Below are 20952 nucleotides of genomic sequence, written 5' to 3' on the forward strand. Positions count from 1 at the left end.
CCTATACAGCACTATAGTCTGACTCCTCCCTTATGTGCCTACAGTACTGTGATACATGATGGGCTCCTCCCTCTTCCTATACAGCACTATAGCCTGACTCCTCCCTTATGTGCCTACAGTACTGTGATACATGAGGGCTCCTCCCTCTTCCTATACAGCACTATAGCCTGACTCCTCCCTTATGTGCCTACAGTTCTGTGATACATGAGGGGCTCCTCCCTCTTCCTATACAGCACTATAGTCTGACTCCTCACTTATGTGCCTACCGTACTGTGATACATGAGGAGCTCCTCCCTCTTCCTATACAGCACTATAGTCTGACTCCTCCCTCCTTATGTGCCTACAGTACTGTGATACATGAGGGCTCCTCCCTCTTCCTATACAGCACTATAGTCTGACTCCTCCCTTATGTACCTACAGTACTGTGATACATGAGGGCTCCTCCCTCTTCCTATACAGCACTATTGTCTGACTCCTCCCCTTATGTGCCTACAGTACTGTGATACATGAGGGCTCCTCCCTCTTCCTATACAGCACTATAGTCTGACTCCTCCCTTATGTGCCTACAGTACTGTGATACATGAGGGCTCCTCCCTCTTCCTATACAGCACTATTGTCTGACTCCTCCCCTTATGTGCCTACAGTACTGTGATACATGAGGGCTCCTCCCTCTTCCTATACAACACTATAGTCTGACTCCTCCCTTATGTGCCTACAGTACTGTGATACATGAGGGCTCCTCCCTCTTCCTATACAGCACTATAGTCTGACTCCTCCCTTATGTGCCTACAGTACTGTGATACATGAGGGGCTCCTCCCTCTTCCTATACAGCACTATAGTCTGACTCCTCCCTTATGTGCCTACAGTACTGTGATACATGAGGGGCTCCTCCCTCTTCCTATACAGCACTATAGTCTGACTCCTCCCTTATGTGCCTACAGTACTGTGATACATGAGGGGCTCCTCCCTCTTCCTATACAGCACTGTAGTCTGACTCCTCCCTTATGTGCCTACAGTACTGTGATACATGAGGGGCTCCTCCCTCTTCCTATACAGCACTGTAGTCTGACTCCTCCCTTATGTGCCTACAGTACTGTGATACATGAGGGCTCCTCCCTCTTCCTATACAGCACTATAGTCTGACTCCTCCCTTATGTGCCTACAGTACTGTGATACATGAGGGGCTCCTCCCTCTTCCTATACAGCACTATAGTCTGACTCCTCCCTTATGTGCCTACAGTACTGTGATACATGAGGGGCTCCTCCCTCTTCCTATACAGCACTATAGTCTGACTCCTCCCTTATGTGCCTACAGTACTGTGATACATGAGGGCTCCTCCCTCTTCCTATACAGCACTATAGCCTGACTCCTCACTTATGTGCCTACAGTTCTGTGATACATGAGGGGCTCCTCCCTCTTCCTATACAGCACTATAGTCTGACTCCTCACTTATGTGCGCTCCTCCCTCTTCCTATACAGCACTATAGTCTGACTCCTCCCTTATGTGCCTACAGTACTGTGATACATGAGGGGCTCCTCCCTCTTCCTATACAGCACTATAGTCTGACTCCTCCCTTATGTGCCTACAGTACTGTGATACATGAGGGCTCCTCCCTCTTCCTATACAGCACTATAGTCTGACTCCTCCCTTATGTGCCTACAGTACTGTGATACATGAGGAGCTCCTCCCTCTTCCTATACAGCACTATAGTCTGACTCCTCCCTTATGTGCCTACAGTACTGTGATACATGAGGAGCTCCTCCCTCTTCCTATACAGCACTATAGTCTGACTCCTCCCTTATGTGCCTACAGTACTGTGATACATGAGGAGCTCCTCCCTCTTCCTATACAGCACTATAGTCTGACTCCTTCCTTATATGCCTACAGTACTGTGATACATGAGGAGCTCCTCCCTCTTCCTATACAGCACTATAGTCTGACTCCTCCCTCCTTATGTGCCTACAGTTCTGTGATACATGAGGGGCTCCTCCCTCTTCCTATACAGCACTATAGTCTGACTCCTCCCTTATGTGCCTACCGTACTGTGATACATGAGGAGCTCCTCCCTCTTCCTATACAGCACTATAGTCTGACTCCTCCCTTATGTGCCTACAGTACTGTGATACATGAGGGCTCCTCCCTCTTCCTATACAGCACTATAGTCTGACTCCTCTCTTATGTGCCTACAGTACTGTGATACATGAGGAGCTCCTCCCTCTACTTATACAGCACTATAGTCTGACTCCTCCCTTATGTGCCTACAGTACTGTGATACATGAGGGCTCCTCCCTCTTCCTCTACAGCACTATTGTCTGACTCCTCCCCTTATGTGCCTACAGTACTGTGATACATGAGGAGCTCCTCCCTCTTCCTATACAGCACTATAGTCTGACTCCTCCCTTATGTGCCTACAGTACTGTGATACATGAGGGCTCCACCCTCTTCCTATACAGCACTATTGTCTGACTCCTCCCCTTATGTGCCTACAGTACTGTGATACATGAGGAGCTCCTCCCTCTTCCTATACAGCACTATTGTCTGACTCCTCCCTTATGTGCCTACAGTACTGTGATACATGAGGAGCTCCTCCCTCTACTTATACAGCACTATAGTCTGACTCCTCCGTTATGTGCCTACAGTACTGTGATACATGATAGGCTCCTCCCTCTTCCTATACAGCACTATAGTCTGACTCCTCCCTTATGTGCCTACAGTACTGTGACACATGAGGGGCTCCTCCCTCTTCCTATACAGCACTATTGTCTGACTCCTCCCTCCTTATGTGCCTACAGTACTGTGATACATGAGGAGCTCCTCCCTCTTCCTATACAGCACTATAGTCTGACTCCTCCCCTTATGTGCCTACAGTACTGTGATACATGAGGGGCTCCTCCCTCATCCTATACAGCACTATAGTCTGACTCCTCCCTCCTTATGTGCCTACAGTACTGTGATACATGAGGAGCTCCTCCCTCTTCCTATACAGCACTATAGTCTGACTCCTCACTTATGTGCCTACTGTACTGTGATACATGAGGGCTCCTCCCTCTTCCTATACAGCACTATAGTCTGACTCCTCCCTTATGTGCCTACAGTACTGTGATACATGAGGGCTCCTCCCTCTTCCTATACAGCACTATTGTCTGACTCCTCCCCTTATGTGCCTACAGTACTGTGATACATGAGGGCTCCTCCCTCTTCCTATTCAACACTATAGTCTGACTCCTCCCTTATGTGCCTACAGTACTGTGATACATGAGGGCTCCTCCCTCTTCCTATACAGCACTATAGTCTGACTCCTCCCTTATGTGCCTACAGTACTGTGATACATGAGGGGCTCCTCCCTCTTCCTATACAGCACTATAGTCTGACTCCTCCCTTATGTGCCTACAGTACTGTGATACATGAGGGGCTCCTCCCTCTTCCTATACAGCACTGTAGTCTGACTCCTCCCTTATGTGCCTACAGTACTGTGATACATGAGGGGCTCCTCCCTCTTCCTATACAGCACTGTAGTCTGACTCCTCCCTTATGTGCCTACAGTACTGTGATACATGAAGGCTCCTCCCTCTTCCTATACAGCACTATAGTGTGACTCCTCCCCTTATGTGCCTACAGTACTGTGATACATGAGGGCTCCTCCCTCTTCCTATACAGCACTATAGTCTGACTCCTCTTATGTGCCTACAGTACTGTGATACATGAGGGCTCCTCCCTCTTCCTATACAGCACTATAGTCTGACTCCTCCCCTTATGTGCCTACAGTACTGTGATACATGAGGGGCTCCTCCCTCTTCCTATACAGCACTATAGTCTGACTCCTCTCTTATGTGCCTACAGTACTGTGATACATGAGGGCTCCTCCCTCTTCCTATACAGCACTATTGTCTGACTCCTCCCTTATGTGCCTACAGTACTGTGATACATGAGGGCTCCTCCCTCTTCCTATACAGCACTATAGTCTGACTCCTCCCCTTATGTGCCTACAGTACTGTGATACATGAGGGGCTCCTCCCTCTTCCTATACAGCACTATAGTCTGACTCCTCCCTTATGTGCCTACAGTACTGTGATACATGAGGGCTCCTCCCTCTTCCTATACAGCACTATAGTCTGACTCCTCTCTTATGTGCCTACAGTACTGTGATACATGAGGGCTCCTCCCTCTTCCTATACAGCACTATAGTCTGACTCCTCCCTTATGTGCCTACAGTACTGTGATACATGAGGGCTCCTCCCTCTTCCTATACAGCACTATAGTCTGACTCCTCCCCCTTATGTGCCTACAGTACTGTGATACATGAGGGCTCCTCCCTCTTCCTATACAGCACTATAGTCTGACTCCTCCCTTATGTGCCTACAGTACTGTGATACATGAGGGCTCCTCCCTCTTCCTATACAGCACTATAGTCTGACTCCTCCCCTTATGTGCCTACAGTACTGTGATACATGAGGAGCTCCTCCCTCTACTTATACAGCACTATAGTCTGACTCCTCCCTTATGTGCCTACAGTACTGTGACACATGAGGGGCTCCTCCCTCTTCCTATACAGCACTATAGTCTGACTCCTCCCTTATGTACCTACAGTACTGTGATACATGAGGGCTCCTCCCTCTTCCTATACAGCACTATAGTCTGACTCCTCCCTTATGTGCCTACAGTACTGTGATACATGAGGGCTCCTCCCTCTTCCTATACAGCACTATAGTCTGACTCCTCCCTTATGTGCCTACAGTACTGTGACACATGAGGGGCTCCTCCCTCTTCCTATACAGCACTATTGTCTGACTCCTCCCTCTTTATGTGCCTACAGTACTGTGATACATGAGGAGCTCCTCCCTCTTCCTATACAGCACTATAGTCTGACTCCTCACTTATGTGCCTACAGTGCTGTGATACATGAGGAGCTCCTCCCTCTTCCTATACAGCACTATAGTCTGACTCCTCCCCTTATGTGCCTATAGTACTGTGATACATGAGGGCTCCTCCCTCTTCCTATACAGCGCTATAGTCTGACTCCTCCCCTTATGTGCCTACAGTACTGTGATACATGAGGGCTCCTCCCTCTTCCTATACAGCACTATAGCCTGACTCCTCCCTTATGTGCCTACAGTACTGTGATACATGAGGAGCTCCTCCCTCTTCCTATACAGCACTATAGTCTGACTCCTCCCTTATGTGCCTACAGTACTGTGATACATGAGGGGCTCCTCCCTCTTCCTATACAGCACTATAGTCTGACTCCTCCCTTATGTGCCTACAGTACTGTGACACATGAGGGGCTCCTCCCTCTTCCTATACAGCACTATTGTCTGACTCCTCCCTCCTTATGTGCCTACAGTACTGTGATACATGAGGAGCTCCTCCCTCTTCCTATACAGCACTATTGTCTGACTCCTCCCTCCTTATGTGCCTACAGTACTGTGATACATGAGGGCTCCTCCCTCTTCCTATACAGCACTATAGTCTGACTCCTCACTTATGTGCCTACAGTGCTGTGATACATGAGGAGCTCCTCCCTCTTCCTATACAGCACTATAGTCTGACTCCTCCCTTATGTGCCTACAGTACTGTGATACATGAGGAGCTCCTCCCTCTTCCTATACAGCACTATAGTCTGACACCTCCCCTTATGTGCCTACAGTACTGTGATACATGAGGGGCTCCTCCCTCATCCTATACAGCACTATAGTCTGACTCCTCCCTCCTTATGTGCCTACAGTACTGTGATACATGAGGAGCTCCTCCCTCTTCCTATACAGCACTATAGTCTGACTCCTCACTTATGTGCCTACAGTACTGTGATACATGAGGGCTCCTCCCTCTTCCTATACAGCACTATAGTCTGACTCCTCCCTTATGTGCCTACAGTACTGTGATACATGAGGGCTCCTCCCTCTTCCTATACAGCACTATTGTCTGACTCCTCCCCTTATGTGCCTACAGTACTGTGATACATGAGGGCTCCTCCCTCTTCCTATACAGCACTATAGTCTGACTCCTCCCTTATGTGCCTACAGTACTGTGATACATGAGGGCTCCTCCCTCTTCCTATACAGCACTATAGTCTGACTCCTCCCTTATGTGCCTACAGTACTGTGATACATGAGGGCTCCTCCCTCTTCCTATACAGCACTATTGTCTGACTCCTCCCCTTATGTGCCTACAGTACTGTGATACATGAGGAGCTCCTCCCTCTTCCTATACAGCACTATAGTCTGACTCCTCCCTTATGTGCCTACAGTACTGTGATACATGAGGAGCTCCTCCCTCTTCCTATACAGCACTAAAGTCTGACTCCTCCCTTATGTGCCTACAGTACTGTGATAATGAGGAGCTCTTCCCTCTTCCTATACAGCACTATAGTCTGACTCCTCCCTTATGTGCCTACAGTACTGTGATACATGAGGAGCTCCTCCCTCTTCCTATACAGCACTATAGTCTGACTCCTCCCTTATGTGCCTACAGTACTGTGATAAATGAGGAGCTCCTCCCTCTTCCTATACAGCACTATAGTCTGACTCCTCCCTTATGTGCCTACAGTACTGTGATACATGAGGAGCTCCTCCCTCTTCCTATACAGCACTATAGTCTGACTCCTCCCTTATGTGCCTACAGTACTGTGATACATGAAGGCTCCTCCCTCTTCCTATACAGCACTATAGTCTGACTCCTCCCTTATGTGCCTACAGTACTGTGATACATGAGGGCTCCTCCCTCTTCCTATACAGCACTATAGTCTGACTCCTCCCTTATGTGCCTACAGTACTGTGATACATGAGGGCTCCTCCCTCTTCCTATACAGCACTATAGTCTGACTCCTCCCTTATGTGCCTACAGTACTGTGATACATGAGGGCTCCTCCCTCTTCCTATACAGCACTATAGTCTGACTCCTCCCTTATGTGCCTACAGTACTGTGATACATGAGGGCTCCTCCCTCTTCCTATACAGCACTATAGTCTGACTCCTCCCTTATGTGCCTACAGTACTGTGATACATGAGGGGCTCCTCCCTCTTCCTATACAGCACTATAGTCTGACTCCTCCCTTATGTGCCTACAGTACTGTGATACATGAGGGCTCCTCCCTCTTCCTATACAGCACTTTAGTCTGACTCCTCCCTTATGTGCCTACAGTACTGTGATACCTGAGGGGCTCCTCCCTCTTCCTATACAGCACTATTGTCTGACTCCTCCCCTTATGTGCCTACAGTACTGTGATACATGAGGGGCTCCTCCCTCATCCTATACAGCACTATAGTCTGACTCCTCCCTTATGTGCCTATAGTACTGTGATACATGAGGAGCTCCTCCCTCTTCCTATACAGCACTATAGTCTGACTCCTCCCTTATGTGCCTACCGTACTGTGATACATGAGGGCTCCTCCCTCTTCCTATACAGCACTATAGTCTGGCTCCTCCCTTATGTGCCTACAGTACTGATACATGAGGAGCTGCTCCCTCTTCCTATACAGCACTATAGTCTGACTCCTCCCTTATGTGCCTACAGTACTGTGATACATGAGGGCTCCTCCCTCTTCCTATACAGCACTATAGTCTGACTCCTCCCTTATGTGCCTACAGTACTGTGATACTTGAGGGCTCCTCCCTCTTCCTATACAGCACTATAGTCTGACTCCTCCCTTATGTGCCTACAGTACTGTGATACATGAGGGGCTCCTCCCTCTTCCTATACAGCACTATAGTCTGACTCCTCCCTTATGTGCCTACAGTACTGTGATACATGAGGGGCTCCTCCCTCTTATACAGCACTATAGTCTGACTCCTCCCTTATGTGCCTACAGTACTGTGATACATGAGGGGCTCCTACTCCACTTTTTCTTGGTCCCTACTCCACTTTCTACCTCAGGGTCCTTAGGGATCCACAGGGATACCTTGGGGTATAGGTCTTGGCTCCACAGCCATGGGCACCACAGAGTTAAAGATGTCCTCCCAGGATGCACTGGGCCCCCTCCTATACCCCGCCCCCAGGCCAAGGCACCTCAGTTTTCAGTAGGTGCCCGGCCGGGAAGCTGGGTCATTGCAGAGGGGGGCTGTGTAACAGCCCCTGATGATCTTCAAGAGCGGTGGCATAGGACTGTCCAGCGGACGTCCATGCTACCGCTTCGACACCCCCGCCGGCGCCGACCACCGGTAGTGATCCGGGGAGCTCGGCGGGCTCTTGGGGGTTCCTGCTAGCGGAACCTCCGGGGGCCTGGGACTGTGGCCGGACCTACGGGGGGCAGCAGGTAAGCAGCGTGCGTCTGCGGTAGGCGCCCGCTGAATCACAGTCCGGCGTCCCCAGGGCTGGGGGCTCCCTGGGGACGGCAGTATAGTGGAGCCAGGCGGATGCCTGCGGTCTCCACTAGACCACCAGGGATACGGGGCTGGAGCGTGGCGGAACACGCTCCAGCATCCCGTGGGTTAATTGCCTGCCAGGGGAGGATGCCTTCCCTGTAGCGCACAGGAGGCTCCTCCCCATCACTGCTGTTGGCGCCTTACATTAAGGCTTTTGGCGGGCTGAGGCAGTGATCCTCCTCAGGCCCGCCTCCCTTCATCCTCCGGCGGCCATTTTATGTGACAGACGCTGTGGTGACAGGGTGCGGAGCCTGGGTGCCCCTTACATACCTCTCCTCCAGTAATGGTCAGCGTATGTAGCGCTATCACTGCCAGGCTGTAAGTTTGTGTATGTGATAGTGCACTTAGTGCAGGGTTTTCTGCATTGTATGTGACTTTATGCTAGCGCTGTGTGCCTGATCTTTCTCCTGTCAGCCATTTTACTATCCCTATTTCTTCCTCCTGACCAGCCCTCTCAGTGCCAGTACTGTCAGGGTAGGTGTGGGGGAGGGGGCAGTACTCCAGGATGGGTTATGTGCTGCATGTTTGGCCATCCCTGGTACCTCTGCTGTACCCAGCACCTCTCAGGAACCACCTTGGGCTTGTTTTGCGCAAGCCTTGAATGCCCTTGTAAATAGGTTGGCAGCCCCTCCTACGTTTCCACAATTGGGGTTTGCACAGCAGGCGGTAGTCCCGCCTCCTGTTCTGGGAGTTCCGGGACTGATAGTAATGCAGTGCCCCCCGCAACACGTCCTTAATCACGCTGACCCAGGTTTGTCTGATTCTGGGGTGCGGAGCTCTCAGCAGGATCAATCCAGACCTGCTAAAAGACCGTTAGTGTCATATCCATCCGCTCAGGATGATGAGGATGACGGGTCGTCTGATGAGGGCGAAATTCTAGATTTGTCCTACACCGACACTCCTCAAGCAGAGGCTAAGTCTAGTATTTACATTCCAGGCCTCATACGGGCAGTCCGTACGGCCATGGTAATTACTGACAACAACTTACCGGCAGCGCCTACTCATGCTTATTTTAAAGAGGTTAAAGGAGCTGCAGCAGTTTTCCCTCTATCTGGTCAGCTAGTTGATCACATGGAGGAGGCCTGGAAATCTCCAGGAAAAAGATTTCAACCTCACAAGCGTCTGGCTCGTACATACCCCTTTGCGGAAGATTATTTCACTAAATGGGAGTCTCCTCCTCAGGTGGATTCTCACGTTACGCGCTTAGTAAAGAGCGCAACTTTGCCTATGCCGTCTATGTCTTCTCTGACGGATACTACAGACCGTAAGGTGGAGGTGTGTCTTAAGTTCATCTATTCCCTTGCTGGAGGAGCATCTAGACCAGCTATGGCTGTCTGCTGGGTGGCCCAGGCTATGGAAAGGTGGGCGGACGCTTTGGAGACATCATTCGCTTCTGATGGTACCAGCGAACAGGTTATGTTAGTGGGTAACCTTCGGGATTCCGCTACGTACATTAACGAAGCAGCTTTGGATTTGAGCCTGCTTACTTCTAGGATTTCTGCGGCGGCTGTGGCCGCTCGACGCTCCTTGTGGTTACGTTCGTGGAGGGCAGACGCTGAATCCAAGAAAGGCTTGGAATGCTTACCCTACAATGGACAGGTCCTGTTTGGACCAGCCTTGGACAAAATAGTAGACACGTTGGCGGCTGCCAAATCTACGTGTCTACCCTCAGCCCCGACTCCGTCTGGGTCTAAAAATCCGTCCTTTCGGCCCTATCGCCCTCTGGGAAAACCTAGGGTTCAGTCCTTTCCGAGACCTTCAGGTCCCAAAAAGACCAAGAAGCAAGCTTGGAGTACCAGACGTCCAGCTGCCAAGCCGGACGACAAACCCTCAGCCTGACGGGTTGGGCCTCCCCTTGGGGGATCCCAGGGTGGGAGGCCGACTTCTGCAATACGCCCAGTGTTGGTTCAAAACCACCACAGACACTTGGGTACGGGAGGTGGTATCTCAAGGATATGCCCTCTCCTTCCGCAGAAGGCCTCCTCATCAGTTCTTTGTAACAGCAGGTCCTTCAGATCCAACGAAGGCTCTAGCGATCCAAGAGTCGGTGCGTTCTATGCTTCAGATGTGAGTAATAGAACCTGTTCCGTTATCCCTGAGAGGGACCGGATATTACTCCAACCTTTTTCTGGTTCAAAAACCAAATGGATCATACCGACCTATACTCAACCTCAAGTCCCTGAACAAGTTTTTAAGGGTCCCTCGGTTCCGGATGGAGACTCTGCGTTCTATTGTTTTAGCTATGCAGCCTGGGGATTTTATGGTGTCCCTGGATATTCAGGATGCTTACCTGCATATCCCTATTGTCAGGGTTCATCAGCGCTACCTCAGATTTACAGTGTTGGACCTCCATTACCAGTTTCAGGCCCTACCGTTTGGCCTTTCCACGGCTCCTCGGGTGTTCACAAAAGTAATGGCGGCACACCTGCGGTTGCAGGGAGTTCGCCTGTTACCTTACTTGGACGACCTTCTGTTGTTGGCAGGGTCGCCACAAGTCCTTTGCAGCCATCTACAACTGACAATATCGGTATTGCAGGCTCACGGCTGGATAGTGAATTGGAAGAAGTCCTCTCTAATTCCTTCTCAGAGAATGGTCCATCTCGGGGCATTGTTGGACTCTCAGCAACAGAGGATCTTCTTGACGGAGGAAAAGATAGCCCTGTTGCAGTCCAATATACGCAATGTTCTAAGCAGTCGCCGAGTGTCTCTTCTCTCGGCGATGAAGTTACTGGGATCCATGGTGTCAACGTTCGACATGGTGGAGTATGCCCAGTTCCATTCCAGGCCTCTACAAATGTTGATCCTGTCCAGATGGGACAGAAATCCCCGTCGAATAAAGACGCAGTTGATCAGGCTCACTCCGGAAGTGCGCGTGTCTTTGACGTGGTGGTTACAAAAGTCTCATCTCAGCAGGGGACGTACGTTTTGGATTTTGGATTGGGTCCTTCTAACAACGGATGCTTGCCTTCGGGGCTGGGGCGCTGTGACAGGCCCACATGTCTTCCAGGGCCGGTGGACGTCGGAGGAATCGAACCTGCCAATCAATATATTGGAAATTCGAGCAGTGTTCAGGGCGCTGCAACATGCAAGACCGTTCCTGCTAGGGAAACCTGTGCAGGTTCAGTCAGACAACGCCACCACGGTGGCTTACCTAAATCGTCAGGGAGGAACTCGAAGCCAAGCGGCTCTAAAGGAGGTGTCCCGCATTCTGACTTGGGCAGAAGGCAATCTGCCGGCCATTTCGGCCGTCTTCATTCCGGGTGTGCTGAACTGGGAGGCGGACTTCCTCAGCCGCCATGATGTACACCCGGGGGAATGGTCTCTTCACCAGGAGGTGTTCCAACTCCTGGTGGACAAGTGGGGTCTTCCCGAAATAGACCTCATGGCCTCCAGACACAACCTGTGGGCGTACGGATCCCGAACAAGAGACACGGGAGCTCTCCTGGTGGACGCTCTGTCGGCACGGTGGAACTTCCAATTTGCGTACCTGTTTCCTCCATTCTCCCTGCTGCCTCGAGTAATTCGAAAGTTCAGGCAGGAAGGAGGCAAGATCCTGCTGGTGGCCCAGAAGGAGTTGGTACTCGGATCTCCAGTGTCTATCCATCGACACTCCTTGATTGTTACCTCAGAGGCCGGACCTATTGTCTCAGGGTCCTTGTCTCTACCCGGACCTGAGTCTGCTATCTTTGACGGCGTGGCTCTTGTGGCTTCCCTCTTGAGGTCCAAGGGTTTCTCTAGAGCGGTGGTCAATACCATGTTACATGCTCGTAAGCCGGCTTCAGCTAGAATTTACCACAGGGTGTGGCATACCTATTTTGAGTGGTGTCGCCCTAAAGCGTACGATCCTCGCGAGTTTAGAATATCGAGAGTGTTGGCTTTCCTTCAGGCAGGCTTGGATTTAGGTCTACGCCTTGCTTCACTGAAGGTGCATGTTTCTGCCCTGTCGGTTTTGTTTCAACGAAGGATTGCCATGCGGCCTGATATCCGTACCTTTATGCAGGGTGTCCTTCGCATCCAGCCTCCCTATGTCCATCCGGTAGCTCCATGGATCTGGCTGTGGTCCTGAAGGCGCTACAGGATCCTCCATTTGAACCTCTGGGTTCTGTGGATCTGAAATGGCTTACGGCAAAAACAGTGTTCCTTCTGGCTATTGCTTCAGCCAGAAGGGTGTCGGATTTGGGGGCTCTTTCTTGTCGTCCCCCATTTCTAATTTTTCATTCGGACAGGGCGGTACTTCGTACCCGTCCCGAATTCCTTCCTAAAGTAGTGTCTAGTTTCCACATTAACGAGGAAATTGTGGTCCCAGCCTTTAATTCATCTGATCTCTCAGCTGGTGAGGCTTCTTTGGATGTGGTACGGGCTCTGCGGATTTACGTGGACCGTACCAGTTCTTTGAGAAAATCGGACTCTTTGTTCGTCCTATATGGATTTCATAGGAGGGGTTGGCCTGCCAATAAACAGACTTTGGCACGCTGGATCTGCATGGCAATCTCTGAGGCATACACTCACGAGGGACTCCCAGTGCCACCCTCTGTGAAAGCTCATTCTACAAGATCTGTGGGACCTTCGTGGGCAGCTCGACGTGGCGCCTCAACTCTTCAGCTTTGTAAGGCGGCCACGTGGTCCTCTGTCCATACTTTCGTCAAGCATTACGCCTTTGACACATTTGCTTCTCCGGATGCTTCCTTCGGGCGGCTGATTCTCCTCTCGGCACAGGAGCGTCCCCTCCCTTGAAGGATACTGCTTTGGGACATCCCCAAGGTATCCCTGTGGATCCCTAAGGACCCTAAGGTAGAAAACAGGAGATACGGTAAGAACTTACCTTTGTTATCTCCGTTTCTACGAAGTCCTTAGGGTCCACAGGGCGCCCGCCCTGACGCCCTGTGCTTCCGTAGGGGGGTGTTCTGGTCACCAGTTTCTGTCTCCCTTTTCTATGAGAATGTGAATCTTGTGTGTTCCAGACTTTCGTCTTCCTTTTTCCTCTCTCCCGGCCTATGGCTTGATACTTAAACTGAGGTGCCTTGGCCTGGGGGCGGGGTATAGGAGGGGGCCCAGTGCATCCTGGGAGGACATCTTTAACTCTGTGGTGCCCATGGCTGTGGAGCCAAGACCTATACTCCAAGGTATCCCTGTGGACCCTAAGGACTTCGTAGAAACGGAGATAACAAAGGTAAGTTCTTACCATATCTCCTGTTTTTTCTTGGTCCCATCACGTAACGGGGGGTGGGGGCAGGTAGCAGCTGGGGTAGAGGAGAGTAAGTGCTGGGAGTAGAGGGGGGTAAGTGCTGGGGGGCAAGTAGGTGTTAGGAGTAGGTAAGGAGGGGTTAAGGGTAGAGGGGACTGCTTAAATCAGCAGTAGCAGCCAATATTGGCTGCTACTGCTGATTTAAGCAGTCCCCTCTACCCTTAACCCCTCCTTACCTACTCCTATATCCTCCATCCTCCTATATCCTCCATCTTCCTATATCCTCCATCTTCCTGTATCCTCCATCTTCCTATATCTTCCTGTATCCTCCTATTTCTACTTTAGGGTCCATAGGGGGTCCACAGGGTTGACCTTGGGGTATAGGTTGGGAACCAAATCCGGGCACCACGCAGTTAAAGCTTTCAGCTCCCAGGATGCACTTGGGTCCACTCTCCCTATAACCCCACCCCCCAGCCAGAGGCACCTCAGTTTAAGTTGGTGCCCGGCCGGAGTCGGGTCACCGTTAGCGCAGGGGGAGCTTATTAGCAGCCCCTAAGCTTTATTTTATTTTTTTAGGGACAAAGTTTTTTACAATGGACTTTGGACTCTTCAGAGCGGCAGCGTCGGACGTCTCAGCTGCCGCTCCGTCACCCCGCTGGCGCTGAGACGCCAGTACAGATCTGGGGATCTCAGCAGTGCCCCAGAGTCTGTACTAGCCGGACTCTGCGGGCGCCCAGGACTGCTGCCGGATCCCCGGGGAGCAGGTAAGGTCGCCTATCACCACTTGCGGTGATCCGCGCAGTTTACATGCAGTCCTGTGCCTCTGGTCTCTGGGGACAGCCCGGAGTCGCCGGCAGTTGCGGCGGCCCCCCCATACCCCGTGTGTCCACTAGACCACCAGGGACTTAATGATCGGCGCAGGGAGCCGGCGTCCTGGGGGTTAATAGCCGCCCAGGGGAGCAAGCCTTCCCTGTTACAGCGGCTCCTCCCCTCAGCTCAGCGCGCCTTTCAGTATTATTGTCTGGCGACGCTGAGCTTCTTCTGAGGTCTCCAGCGGCCATTTTCTCTGTGGTGCAGCAGAGATCTCCGGAGATGGCAGTGAGTCCAGTCCCCCTGCGTACCTCACCATCAGGTCAGTGTACACAGCGCTGTAGCCTTCCCAGACACTGAATCTGGGCAGTTGAATGCAGTGTAATAGTGCAGTATATTATATGACATGTTTATGTATATATGTATATGTCTGCATTGTATGTGACTTATGCTAGTGCTGACTGTCTGTACTTTATTCTCTCACCTGTCAGTGTATATCTATCTCTTTTCTATACAATCTGCCCTTATACAGCTGTACTTAGGGTGGTTCTGAGACCTCACATGTATATACTTGTTAATATTTGTGAGGTTTGTCACATACTGTTGCGTGCTGCACGTTGCCATATTTTAGATGGAACTGTGTGTTGCATATGCTGAAAATGGGTCCCTGCAGCTAATTTTTGGCATCAGTCAGGACCAGTATAGCGCTGCTTGATTGCAATGCTTGGTCAGATATGTCTGACCAGGAGATGGAGCGTTATACTGCACCCATTTTTGCTATCCTGCAAGCCATGTGCTGCAGGTGTTAGTGCGGAGGATTTGTTTCATAAAGGGTTCTGTATGTGGCGTCATCGGGTGCCGGCCCCTTTCACGACCCCCTTGGGTGGTTTGTTTTCTCGGGATCCTCTCAATTGCGGATCGCCGGGCGGGCCCCATTGTTGTACCTCACTTGGGGTTACTTCACCATACTACCCTTTTTCATCTCAGGGTATCTCGCAGTTCCTTGCACTCTTCCCCTGTGACACAGACTACCGCTCCCTGCAGGGGTTTTTCGTGTATATGAATTCCCCCTGGTGCCACAATAGTCTGTCATTCCCCTTGCAGGGATTACCACAACAGCCACCCTGGGTGGATGTCATTTTCTACGAAACGCAAATTGGCGTGGTTGACGCCCTGTGGTTACTTCCCAGTTGGCTCTGCCGTGTACTGGATACTGTTTTGGGCTCTTTCCCTCTTACACGGGGGGAAGCCTATTTCAGGTATTATTATCCCTGCTTTAGGGCTGGTAGCAGATCCATTCTGGTTAGAGTGAATGTTGACCTGCACCTCTATCATACAGCCTCAGTATTACGTGCCTTCTGGGTCCCTGTTGCTGACTAGCGGGGGGGATCGCATGGCGGGACTCTGGCCGTTGCCAGATACGAGGTATTACAACAGTGTTTGGCCTCCTGTCCCAAATTCCCTGAGGGTCATCACGAGCCCCTCCTGGGGTGGATAGGCGTGTTACTCGTCTGATTACAGACGTTACTACGCCTCCCATTCCTGCGTGGTCGGATTCTTCTGATCCATAGGTGGTAACTCTGCCTGAAATCAGTATACTCGCTTTCAGGGGTTGTTACCCATCATACCATGGCTATAGCATGGTTGGTTAATACTATTGCATACTGGGCTGTTGCATTTGTAATGTTTTTTCCTCTCCAACACGTCTGGGGTTCAAATGTATTTGGTCGCTCTCGTAATATATGCAGTTGTCATAGGTGGAAATGCCTATATTGGATACCAGTCTCCTAACTTTCAGAGTTCCGGCTGCGACGGTATCCTCCGTAATACCCTATGGCTGCGCTCTGGGAATGCAGAGGTGCAGATACCATCTATAGGGTAGATCTTGTTGGGTCCTGACCTTGACAGTGGCAGTACAAATTTCCCGCCTTCAGCTATGCCCACTACAGGGCCTCAGACTAAGTCTGTTATGTCTTTTTGTCCTCTGGGTCAGCCTAAAGGTCTGTTTCTTCGTAGACTGTCGGCCTCTACAAGGGTCGACATATCCAGTTCCGAGCAGGCCTGGACTGCCAGCCGATCCTGCTTCTGAGCCTACGGATATATCTTCAGCCTGACGGGACAGGCCTACAACTGGGAGATACCGATTTTCTCAGTTCGCCCGGTACTAGTATCTAGTTGCCGCGGCTACGTGGGTAGGAGGGTACGCCCTCTCTTTGCTCAGGCGGCCTATTTCCATGTGATGGTACGCAGACCCTTATTCGGACCCGAACAGGGCCTTACAAATCCAGAAAGCTGTACAGTTGTTGCGGTAAGCGGAGCTAATTGGGCCATCCCCACTTTCTCAGCGAGGGACTGGTTGTTCTGCTTTCTTTCTGGTGCGGTGGCTGCATGGTCCTCTTTGGCCTATTCTCTGTCTCAATTCCCTGAACCAGTTCCTAAAGCTACCTGGGCTCAGGAAACAATCCCTATGCTCCATCATACTATGTTTGGAACCTGGGGACTTTATGGTATCACTGGATATACAGGACGCGTGCCTACGGGTACTTACAGAGACCTTTCATCAGCATGGACTGAGGTTTGCTGTATCACAGCACTTACAATTTTTCGGGCTCTGCCTGTTGGGACTGTTCTCAGCCCCACAGGGGTTTACTAGCGTTTTGGATTTTCTGACAGTTCTCCTGTTCAGTATATCCCAATGCTCCTGTACCTGGACGGCCTCCTGCTCTTAGCGGGATCACCGGGGTACTTTACAGCCAGGTCAGTATGACCGGGGCTTCTTCAGGGTGCAGACGTTTAATCAACGGGGAAAAGTCCTCCCTGCATCCCTCTCTGGGTATTCTTCATCTAGGAGCCCGGCTGGATTCTCAGAATCTGAGAATTCTTCTGGCGTAAGACGGAATCTCCACTCTTCCATTAGGAGTACGTGGTTGTCTACGCAGTCGACATATGTCTTTACACTCTGGGATGCATGGTCAAATATTCAGTGTCTGCCTTTGGAAGGGTGGAATGGGCTTAGTTCCATTCCAGGCCTTTCCATAATTGGCTCATCTCCAGATGGAACGAGTTTTTTCTGTCGGATCACTGTTCAAACGATGATGCTCTCCCTGGAGGCAAGACTGTCCCTGTCCGGGTGGCTATGGCCATCTCGTCCAGGGCATTCTTTGCTAAGGACAGTGTCTGGTTCGCATCCATTTCAGTGCAGTTGTACGTCTGTCGATTCCACCCTGTCAATTAACTTACTCTGGCATAACTCTTGTTTCCCGGTGAACCTGAAAAGGTTCAGTCCGACAGGGTCAGGACAGTGGCTTCCTTTTCAGCAACACTGTTCGTTGGGTGGCAATGACAGGTATGTCACACATTCGGACATAGTCCGAGGGTTTCCTCCCGACCATCTCGGCAGCGTTCATTTCAGGAGCTCTCCATTGGGAAGCGGGAGTCCTCAGCCGTCACGACGTGCATCCCGGGGACTAGTCTCTTTTCCTGGTGAGCAGGGGGGGCCCTCCTGAGGTGACACTCATGGCCTTCTGACTTTATCACACTATGGTGTTACACTCCAGCTCTGGGGATTCTGAAGCGACCTTCAGTGACTCTTTGTCGGTGAAGGGGTCCTTCCACTTTGTGTACCTGTGTTCTCCGGTCTCCCTTCTTCCTCGAGGTCTTTGGAAGTGTTTCAATCGAGACAGAGATGCTTTCCTGCTGGTGGCTCCTGATTGCCCCAGATGTCAGGGGTACTTGGATTTTCGGAGTCTCTCCATCGATACTCCATTCCTGATGCTTCACTGCCCGGACCTGTTGTCTCAGGGTCCTTGGTTTTGCCTAGGACCTGGGTCGTTTGTCTTTGACTGCGTCCCTACAGTGGTCTTACGGCTTCCCTGGCTTTGTCATCGTTGGAATGATTAGAGCACATGGATCAGCTTTTGCTGGGACCTACCACAAACTGTGGCAGCCATAATTCTTATGGTATTGTACCTGTCGATACGATCCTCCAGTGTCCAGGATTTCCAGATATTCTGGCATTCCTTCCGGCTGGCTTGAGTTTCGGCCTGGCCTTCCTGACGGTGCGGATCTCTACACTGTCAGTATGGTTAAGATATGGAATTGCTCCGCTCTGGTATCCAGTTCATCCTTTGGTGTGTTTTCTGGATTATGCATCCATTTGTCCTCCCTAGGGTCTCCTTGGGAGTTAGTAGTGGTTCTTCGTTCCCTCCGGGGACAGTCAATGGAACCGCTGGTTGTGATAGCCATTACATGGTCTATTGCTTTGGCTCTCTCTCTTTCTCTCCGGGTGTTTGTATCAACCAGGAGAGTGTCTGCATTGGGAGCGTTCTCATGTGGCTCCCTCTTCTGGAGGGAATCATGTCAGGGTGTGAGTTGCTCTCGCCCTGTGTTTCTTCTTAGTGGTTTTTAGGTTCCATATTATTCTGGAACTTATGGTACAGCCATTCAGTCCCCAGTCCTCTCGGCTGGTGTGGCCTCATTGACTGTGGTCCGGCCTCTTTGGATTTATGTGATCCGTTCAAGTTCCTTACGCATATCGGACTCCTTATTGGTTCTCTGAGATTTCTGGGTTTCACAGGAAAGGATGGCCGGCCTATAACCAAATGTTGGCTGGATGGCCTCGTATGTCTTCCTCAGGGGCCTACCCATGGGTAGGCCTTTCTGTTGTTGATGCTTGTTTTTTTTCGGGCCATGTAACCCTCGTGGGCGGCTCGCTGTGGCGCCTCGGCTGTTTTGCCTTACTAGGTGGCCACGTGGTTTTCTGTCCACACCTTTTTAAGGTTCTAGGCATTGGTTTCCTTTGCCTCTCAGGAGGCTTCCTTTTTGGCGATGGATTCTCCTCTCAGCACAGGAGCGTCCCCACCCTTGGTTGAACTGCTTTGGGACATCCCCAAGATCAACCCTGTGGACCCCCTATGGACCCTGAAGTAGAAAACAAGAGATATGGTAAGAACTTACCTTTGTTATCTGTTTCTACGAAGTCCATAGGGTCCACAGGGCACCCGCCCTGACGCACCTGGCTTCATATGGGCTGTGTGGCTGGTCACCGGTTTTCCGTCTCCCATTTCTGTGAGTATGGTTATAGAGTGTTACAGTTTTCTCTCTCTCTTTCTCTCTTCCTCCGGCCTTTGGCTACTTACAAACTGAGGTGCCTCTGGCTTGGGGGTGGGGTTATAGGGAGAGTGGACCCAGTGCATCCTGGGAGCTAAAGCTTTAACTGCGTGGTGCCCGGATTTGGTTCCCAGCCTATACCCCAAGGTCAACCCTGTGGACCCTATGGGCTTCGTAGAAACGGAGATAACAAAGGTAAGTTCTTACCATATCTCTTGTCTTCCATCTTCCTCTGTCTTCCTCCATCTACCTGTGTCCCCCATCTACCTGTGTCCCCCATCTACCTGTGTCCCCCATCTACCTGTGTCCCCCATCTACCTGTGTCCCCCATCTACCTGTGTCCCCCATCTACCTGTGTCCCCCATCTACCTGTGTCCCCCATCTACCTGTGTCCCCCATCTACCTGTGTCCCCCATCTACCTGTGTCCCCCATCTACCTGTGTCCCCCATCTACCTGTGTCCCCCATCTACCTGTGTCCCCCATCTACCTGTGTCCCCCATCTTCCTATGTCCCCCATCTTCCTATACGACACTGCAGTAAGTTGAATAATTCCTGAATATTTCATGAATTGTCTACAATTTGTTTTTTCTCTCCCACAGACATCGGACTCACTGACGGCCTTCAACCCGCCTATGTCTCCAGGCTCCAGTGGTGAGCTCTCGCCATTTGACCTATTGGGTGAGATTGGAGACTTAGGTCCTAACTCCCCCTCAGATGAAGGACTAGATGGAAACCAGCAGGACTTGCCATCCGGGCAGAGATGGGACAGCCACACAGAGATTGCAGAGCAGGCAAAGCATGTGAGTGATCTCCTGTAACCGTGTCTGTGTGATGCACACATTCAGTATAACTACATAAAGCGTATAGCAGGCAATGCAACTGTTCTCTCCCGACCTATGCCTGGTTCACAGCAGCCGCATTCTCGCGCCCTAATTCACTGTACTAGCCGGGTTAAGTGGCTTCTCTTGTGCTAAATGTGTGGTGCGCAGCAGGTAAGGCGTTTCCAGCACTCGCGACCAGCCTCAAACCCCTACTATGCGGATTTCTGAGGGTGTGAGCATAAATCTGCAATTAGTGCGGCCTCCTGGCTGGTCATCAAAAACTGAACTGAATAGCTCCTGGTCATTTTAGATGAGGTTGAGAAACAATTGAGTTGTCCCCATAGTATTCTATTGTACTGCCCTAATATAACAGGAGATATGGTAATAACTTACCTTTGTTATCTCTGTTTCTATGAGGTCCACAGGGTTGACCATGGGGTATAGCTGGATCTAGATCCACGGGCACCACGCAGTTAAAGCTTTTGCCACTCCCAGGATGCACTGGGTCCATCCTCCTCTATACCCCGCCCCCGAGCCACAGGCACCTCATTTGGGAACTAGCCAAGGGCAGAGGAGGAGACTAAACAGAGAGAAGGAAGACTGGAACACACAAGTAACCATAGTCACAGAAATGGGAGACGGAAAACCGGTGACCAGGTGCGTCA

The 20952-nt window shown here is 51.0% G+C and overlaps 1 protein-coding gene across 2 annotated transcripts in view; it reads left to right on the plus strand.

Annotated features, from left to right (window-relative positions):
* Positions 1 to 20952, plus strand: part of SRCAP (Snf2 related CREBBP activator protein) — a 261121-nt gene that overhangs the window by 33532 nt on the left and 206637 nt on the right. For both annotated transcript variants that reach the window (XM_088462894.1, XM_088462895.1), the window contains exon 3: positions 20066 to 20266. In XM_088462894.1, the coding sequence (XP_088319020.1) occupies positions 20066 to 20266 (201 nt within the window). The remainder of the gene's footprint in view (positions 1 to 20065; positions 20267 to 20952) is intronic.

Source organism: Taudactylus pleione, unplaced genomic scaffold, assembly GCF_031769625.1.
Source record: "Taudactylus pleione unplaced genomic scaffold, aTauple2 ptg001287l, whole genome shotgun sequence".
Taxonomy (NCBI): Eukaryota; Metazoa; Chordata; class Amphibia; order Anura; family Myobatrachidae; genus Taudactylus; species Taudactylus pleione.